Source organism: Amphiura filiformis, chromosome 2 (genome assembly GCF_039555335.1).
Source record: "Amphiura filiformis chromosome 2, Afil_fr2py, whole genome shotgun sequence".
NCBI classification, from domain to species: Eukaryota; Metazoa; Echinodermata; class Ophiuroidea; order Amphilepidida; family Amphiuridae; genus Amphiura; species Amphiura filiformis.
The window spans coordinates 84078000-84086907 of NC_092629.1; the positions used below are offsets into that span (position 1 = coordinate 84078000).

An 8908-nucleotide genomic window follows, 5' to 3' on the forward strand; every position below is an offset into this window, starting at 1 on the left:
AACTTCTGAACTACTCTGGATTACTTTTGTCAGTTGACGTTGCAAAACGACCTCCAGTAACTTCATCCTTAACAACCGGGCTGAAAAGGATATTACGACCATAAACATCCTATAATTATTGCTTTTCGGTACATAATGACTATTAGCTGCTATAATTATAGTATTTTTAGATTTAGAAGCCATATTAGGCGACAAAATAGTCTATAATGAATATCATCATTCATTAGGGCAAATAAAATTAAATAGGCCTAATTGCAAATGTACGTCAACGCTAATGATATTAACTAATTACATCTAGAACATGTTAATTAGTCATAGTTGTGAGTATCTCATTGCATAGATAGTTATTCTGATTTTGTAGAGCTGCAGACCTGCTTTGTTCGTTTCAGAGTAGAGACACTCTAGTTATCATGGAGCGTGTTAAACCTAATTACGCCCCAAGCTTGGCAAACGAGAACGTGAACGACGCGCCACCATCACCAACTCCAGATACCTTAAGTTTGGCTTCATCTCTCGGTGCAGATACCCAAGAAAAACGCAAGATGAAAATCCTCATAGAAGGAGTCTTACAGACTCGGTCTTCCCGCCAGTTTCTTAAGATGTTAAGCTACCAGGCAATACCATTACTAGCGTTGATAGTAATGTGTGGTGTGTTGTTACAACAAATGGCCCAGATGTATCAAAGTGCTAAGTTATTAGAAAGCGTCGCAATAGCAAACGATAGATTTGGTAATTTAGTAGTCTCGCTGCAGGTTGAGAGGGGTTTAAGCGCGGCATATTTGAGCTCCGAAAAATCACAACAAAACGTCTTTGCCGAGTTACAAAATGCACGAAGAAAAACTGACGACGCTTTTGGCGCCATTAATTTTTGGCCGCTTAACCTAAACGTCTCGTCGATAGGGTCGTTTACGAGTAAGGCAGCTCTACACGAGGAAGTATGGACCCATAGACTAAAAGTTGATCGTCGCGCTCCAGGGACAACTTTCGACACTAACATTAAGTTTTATACCAGCATCAATGTTGAATTGATTGAAGTTAATATTGTTGAATCTCGCAAATTAACATCTCGTGTATGGTACCAGCTTGTTGCAAAATCAAGCCTTCTGTTAGCGACAGATTTCTATGGGATTGAAAGAGCTTTGGGGAGTGTGTTCTATGTGCAGTGTATGTTGAAAGATGATATAGTGCAGTGGTTCAAGACTGTTAAAACTCAGGGAGACATGATGTTGCAACAATCATTTAGCTACGATGGTGACATAGAGGCACGATATAATGAACTGGTATACTTGGCAGGGAATGTACTAAGCGATGTTGACAGCATGCGATTTGAAATTGGCGCCAATATTGACACATGCGCAGGCTACGACAATCTCGAAATAGAAGCCAGATCGTTAAATTGGTTCAGTAACAGTACCGTGCTAATTACTATCTTATCATCCGTACGTGATAATATTAGTGAACAACTAACCGAATATGTGAGCGGTATAATTCAATATTCAAATCAACAGATCGCGCTGTATAGTTTAGTAGGCGCGTTAACATTAATATGTTGTCTCGTCTTAAGCATATTCCAAGCTTTGAACTCGCACAAATTATTATCTTCAGTTGGATATTACGCTAAAGATCTTGGTGAGAAGAAAACAGAACTAGCTCAAGAAAAGAGGACAACTTTAAGATTGTTGTATCAGATGATACCAAAGAGGGTAGCGAAACAATTACAATCAGGGAAGGCTGTGAAGGCCCATTTATTTGACTCTGTGACAGTATACTTCAGTGATATTGAAGGGTTTACCGATATATCATCACGAAGTACCCCAATCCAAGTGGTCCATCTCTTAAACCGATTATACAGGTAAGCCAGATTTACCAGTATGCTTCGAATATATTTATAAATACGTATTCAAAATACGCACGTGACCACCTCCGCGCTACCATAACAGCTTGTAGACAGTAAGTCTCGCCGTGACTTTCTACATAGTGGTGGTCTTCCTGTAAATTTGAATGCAAAGGCGGTACACAACGCGAGTCTGTGCAGCAAAATTGCCTATTTTGTTCAACTTTGTAATTACTTTTCCATTGATAAGTTTGTTTGTTTTCTTTCGGCAAATACTTTCAAAATGTTGTTCTGGATAACATATTGCAAATTTTGAATTCTCCCATATGTAATAAGTTTGCTATTCAATTGATACTTGATATTTATCTATAGAGTTCCTATCTTCAATGGCATGAGAATTTGGTCACGCTTGCTGGTTTTGCTATGTCATGCCCATGGGTCACGTGCTTATTTATAAATACATGTTTATAAATAAAGTCAAAGGTAGCTGTTTACATTTCATGTTCTTGCTGTTATTGTTGCTTTTGTCCTTGAAGATCTTTCTTTCTGCGTCGTTCTCTATCTCCATCTCCTCCTTCGTTTCCCTTTTTCTTTACCCCTTCCTCTTGCTCCGTCATCTTTCTTCTTTCCTATTATCCTGTTTCTTTATCTCCATCATCCCAATCATCATCATCATCAGTAGTAGCAGCAGCAGCAGCAGCAGTAGTGGCATCTCAGCAAACACAAAACATTTTACTGACCTAAATATCGGGTTTTTTTATAGAGTACCGAATTGTGACGTCATAAAATTTGCTTTTTTGCATTTCAGCATTTTCATGACCATATTTCAGTAGAACATGATGAAAAACATCCACAGTCCAAATGTGTGGGAATCAGATCATGAGGGCCCGAGATATAGTCGCATGAATACCTAATAGCCCTATTGAAATCAGTGTAAATTGGCCTGGTTCCAAACAGTTATGAATCAGACCAATTTACACTGATTTCAATGGGGCTAATTAGGTATTCATGCGGCCATATCTCGGGGCCCTCATGATCCGATTCCCACCAAATTTGGACTGTGGATGTTTTTCATCATGCTCCATCGATACATGGTATTCAAAACGCTGAAATGCAAAAACAGTTTTCTGTTACGTCATCACTTCGGTACTCTATAAGGGTATAAAGCATTTCAGAAAACATTTTTAAAAACTTAAATAAAACATTCTTGCATAATGTAATATTTAAGTGTTGGCAAAATATTTTGCAAAAATTTGTTCCCATAAATATTATGTATTGTATGACATCTGGCAGCTATTGCAGGTGCGACCTTCTTGCACTAATGTGATTGTGTTTACTATATATCCACGTATGGCTGCTATGTGCTTCAAAACAACTCGGTAATATCGGATTATATAAAACAGCGTGGGTTGTATACAAAGGGTTATCAAATGAATTATAAATAGCTAGCTTGTAATTAAGGATTTTCTGCTTTGCATTACAGTTAGATTTTGATTATGTATTGTCAGAATATGTCAAGAAATCTCTTTATGATTAGCCTACATAATTACTTTGCATGTATAGATGACATCATATCTTCGTTCTATGATATTCAACTGATAATTAATTAATTATCAGCAAAATTAGTAGTGACTTATGAAGACGTTGAAGTGATTTTTGTCATGTTTGTAGCAATAAAATATGCACTGTTGATTTTACATTTTGGCGCAATAAACAACATTCACATTTTTGTCAGTTGTTTTGTGTTTGTTTGTTTGTCGGTTTTGATTTTAGTCTTTTGTTAATTGTTTGTTTGTTTGTTTGTTTACTAGTGTGTTGGGTAGACTTCATAATTGATTATTTAAACCTACAATATTAAGACGTACCTCAAATTTTGGATCGCTTATTTAACCTTCATCTGGAGACTAGCTGTTTGGCGATCACTGCTGTCATGGCTGTAGCGTTTCCCGTGGATGTTGGATGCACTCTCACTCCTAGGGTTGAAGGTTATTTTTAGCAGTGGATCATATACGTGACTGAGAGAATAAGCCCCTTATGATCAAGCCATCAGCCAAGATGGCGAAAGCTCAAGCCGCAAATAATATTTCTGGTTTGTCACGCAAAATAAGAAATAGTATGATCTACAACCCTACTGATGCATCTGTTTACGGAAGTCAGAAGTCGTTACGGACAATCGGCAGTAAAACATATACGTGGCATAGAGAATACTGAGAAAAAAATGGCCCGTCACCGTCAAAATACCCCTAGACGAAATTAACCAAAAGTTGTTAAAGGCTTATGCATCTTCATTTGGCACGATTTAAAGAACAATTTTTATTCATTTTAGCACGGAAATTGCATTTTTTCGCACGCTTCACGCGGATTTGTCCCGGTAATGTTCTTTTAGTAGCAGACCAGTGGGACGATTTGGAAATTTTGGCCACTGACTCGGTGACTCCGGTACATCCCCCATAGCAAATTTTCGCGCGCTACGCGTGCATTTTATCAAAGTTTCGTGCGCTTTTCCTTGTAAAGGAATTCTGCAGACAATCATCATGTTGCCATGTCCAGGTGCCAGCAAAAGATAAATCATGCCATACCAGCACAATTTTTACTAAACACCTCCCTGAGAAAATGGTCTAGCGACGGCCCTGGGTGCGCGATATTTAATCCGATTCAACTCGGCATGTCATCATATTTACTCGTTGCCGTATATATTTTGACGTCACAAAAAGTATTCGGCAACGAATATTCGACTTCGAATTGACACACTGAACCGAGCTTACGCCCGATTGACTTGACTGTCCTGTAAAAATTGCCCCGGCCAGCTATCTACGGCGATCCCCTTCGTTCACCAGGTCGCTTGTGCCTGGCCAAAATCAAAAGTTGCATTTTCAACGATTTTCAATGGGAACGCATCGTTGTTTTGCACACAAGCACCACGGGCCAATCAATAAAGCACACAGTGTAACAGGCACAATTGGATCGTTAAAATTGCAACTTTTCATTTTGGTGTTTGAGAGCTTGGAGGCGCATATGTTGGTCAATTCTTGCTCAATGTTCATGAACAGGGTGTCAAATGAGAAAGGAAAGTCCAATTAACAAAATGTATATTTCAGAATAATCCAAAATTATCAAGTTATTGAACAGCAACGCTGAATATAACTGACGAGTTTCTTTTTGTGCCTGGTGTAGGTATATCATTGTACAGAGGTATACTGATTTATATAGTGTTATACATAACAGTCGATGCTATTATATGAACATCCCAGGAACTTCATGCACACTTTTGAACGAAAAAATATTTGCACAAAATAATACAGTCATTGATTTTCCGGTTATTACCCTGATAGGCTGATAAAGTTCCTAAAACCGACAAAACCCTCCAGGCAACATAAGGCTAAAAATATTGTTTTGGGCTTTAAAAGCTTTTACATCTTTTTATTCCGCTTTAAAAGCTTTTACAGCTGTATGTTTTAGATACTACACTTATCTGCAGTTTAATCATGTCTATAGCTACGGATAAGTTGAGAGTTTTTACTGCACAAGATGACGTGTTTGTTGTAGGTGATACATTACGACCACAAGAGCAGCACAGTGTAAACCTAAATGCTATAATTGCTCTTCTTTAATTGATTATTAATAATTGTAAAACCAGAAAAATATGTTCAAGATGACAAATATAGTATCTGTGTCGCAGATGTTGACGTTAATGTTACTTGTGGTGTGGTTTGCAACTGGCTGGGTGCAGCCCAAATGCTAATACGAACATTGTTCAGTTGGTAGAAGAGTCTATCGTGTACCCTCGGAAATCTACTTCTAATCAACGTTTCTAGATCAGAAAACATGGGTAGAAAAAGGTAAGATATGTTAGTGTTTTTCTTGTCATAACGATTCAGAAAATAGTATATAAAATATAAAATATTTGCCACAAACAGACACTGATTTCCCAGTTATTTATACCTTGATAAAGTTCAACCCGACAAAACCCTCCCGGCAACATAGACTAAACACGAAAATTTTGCTCTCTGCCAACATAGACTAAAAGGACAATTTTGCTTTCGGCGTTAAAAGCTTTCACAACCGTGTGTTTTTGCAAGCTATACTCATGTCAAGCTAGCTACACTCATGTCTAGCTAGCTACAATAATTGTTTTACCTATCTATATTGTTCAACGCTAATGAATTCAATATAACTTATCATTATTTATATCAGGGGCTTTTGAGCGATACAATAAAACTGTATATTATACAATATTTGCAAAATACCCGGATGCAATGCAATGTTTTTAAATATTGTACGAGTATCTCGTACGCGTCGCGAGTTACCATGGTGACAGCACTAACACGCGTCATGATACAACAGCACAACAATACAGACACCGTAATGGCTCACAGGAGATTTCGTAATGTATAAACAAGTAAAATCACAAACTTAATTCGCGGCAATTCTGGATGATGATAACCTTAGGAAATATAATCCACATCTACAAATAAACTTCCGCCATCTCACGCTCATAAGATAAGTTGCTTTTAAGATACAGAGTTGAAACTTAGCAGATACTAAATTACAAGAAGGATGATGGATAAATAATATCTTACAAAATTACATTGTAATGTTGAGCCATCACAAAATGTGGGCCATTTTCTACGTGTAATCTTTTTATGGGACACCTTGTACTTTATTTTGAACGACTACTATAATAATGCTACTATAAAAATTCGACACAGTTTTTTGGATTGTGGTTGTCTATTCTACAATTATAATATCAACCTTTCTTTGTGTAGTTGTCTATTCTATAATTACAATATCAACCTTTCTTTGTGTAGTTGTCTATTCTATCATTATAATATCAACCTTTCTTTGTGTAGTTGTCTATTCTATAATTACAATATCAACCTTTCTTTGTGTAGTTGTCTATTCTATAATTATAATATCAACCTTTGTTTGTGTAGTTGTCTATTCTACAATTAAAATATCATCCTTTCCTTGTGTAGATGTCTATTCTATCATTATAATATCAACCTTTCTTTGTGTAGTTGTCTATTCTATTATTACAATATCAACCTTTCTGTGTGTAGTTGTCTATTCTATAATTACAATATCAACCTTTCTTTGTGTAGTTGTCTATTCTACAATTACAATGTCAACCTTTCTGTGTATAGTTGTCTATTCTATAATTACAATATCAACCTTTCTTTGTGTAGTTGTCTATTCTATAACTACAATATCAACCTTTCTTTGTGTAGTTGTCGATTCTATCATTATAATATCAACCTTTCTTTGTGTAGTTGTCTATTCTATTATTACAATATCAACCTTTCTGTGTGTAGTTGTCTATTCTATAACTACAATATCAACCTTTCTTTGTGTAGTTGTCTATTCTATTATTACAATATCAGCCTTTCTTTGTGTAGTTGTCTATTCTATCATTATAATATCAACCTTTCTTTGTGTAGTTGTCTATTCTATCATTACAATATCAACCTTTCTTTGTGTAGTTGTCTATTCTATCATTATAATATCAACCTTTCTTTGTGTAGTTGTCTATTCTATTATTACAATATCAGCCTTTCTTTGTGTAGTTGCCTATTCTATAATTATAATATCAACCTTTCTTTGTGTAGTTGTATATTCTACAATTAAAATATCGTCCTTTCCTTGTGTAGGTGTCTATTCTATCATTATAATATCAACCTTTCTTTGTGTAGTTGTCTATTCTATTATTACAATATCAACCTTTCTGTGTGTAGTTGTCTATTCTATAACTACAATATCAACCTTTCTGTGTGTAGTTGTCTATTCTATAATTACAATATCAACCTTTCTGTGTGTAGTTGCCTATTCTATAATTACAATATCAACCTTTCTTTGTGTAGTTGTCTATTCTACAATTACAATGTCAACCTTTCTTTGTATAGTTGTCTATTCTATTATTACAATATCAGCCTTTCTTTGTGTAGTTGTCTATTCTATCATTATAATATCAACCTTTCTTTGTGTAGTTGTCTATTCTATCATTACAATATCAACCTTTCTTTGTGTAGTTGTCTATTCTATAATTACAATATCAACCTTTCTTTGTGTAGTTGTCTATTCTATAACTACAATATCAACCTTTCTTTGTGTAGTTGTCGATTCTATTATTATAATATCAACCTTTCTTTGTGTAGTTGTCTATTCTATAATTACAATATCAACCTTTCTTTGTGTAGTTGTCTATTCTATAATTACAATATCAACCTTTCTTTGTGTAGTTGTATATTCTACAATTAAAATATCATCATTTCCTTGTGTAGTTGCCTATTCTATAATTATAATATCAACCTTTCTTTGTGTAGTTGTATATTCTACAATTAAAATATCATCATTTCCTTGTGTAGGTGTCTATTCTATCATTATAATATCAACCTTTCTTTGTGTAGTTGTCTATTCTATAATTATAATATCAACCTTTCTTTGTGTAGTTGTCTATTCTATAATTATAATATCAGCCTTTCCTTGTGTAGTTGTCTATTCTATAATTATAATATCAACCTTTCTTTGTGTAGTTGTCTATTCTATAATTACAATATCAACCTTTCGTAGTTGTCTATTCTATTATTACAATATCAACCTTTCTGTGTGTAGTTGTCTATTCTATTATTACAATATCAACCTTTCTGTGTGTAGTTGTCTATTCTATCATTATAATATCAACCTTTCTTTGTGTAGTTGTCGATTCTATCATTATAATATCAACCTTTCTGTGTGTAGTTGTCTATTCTATTATTACAATATCAACCTTTCTGTGTGTAGTTGTCTATTCTATCATTATAATATCAACCTTTCTTTGTGTAGTTGCCTATTCTATAATTACAATATCAACCTTTCTTTGTGTAGTTGTCTATTCTATTATTACAATATCAGCCTTTCTTTGTGTAGTTGTCTATTCTATCATTACAATATCAACCTTTCTTTGTGTAGTTGTCTATTCTATAATTACAATATCAACCTTTCTTTGTGTAGTTGTCTATTCTATAACTACAATATCAACCTTTCTTTGTGTAGTTGTCGATTCTATTATTATAATATCAACCTTTCTTTGTGTAGTTG

General features: G+C 34.8%; 1 protein-coding gene across 1 annotated transcript; it reads left to right on the plus strand.

Annotated features, from left to right (window-relative positions):
* Window positions 1–410: 410 nt before the first annotated feature.
* Window positions 411–1856, plus strand: LOC140144094 (uncharacterized). Its single transcript, XM_072165933.1, has one exon. The coding sequence runs from the start codon at window positions 411–413 to the stop codon at window positions 1854–1856; it is 1446 nt and encodes a 481-aa protein (XP_072022034.1).
* Window positions 1857–8908: the final 7052 nt, after the last annotated feature.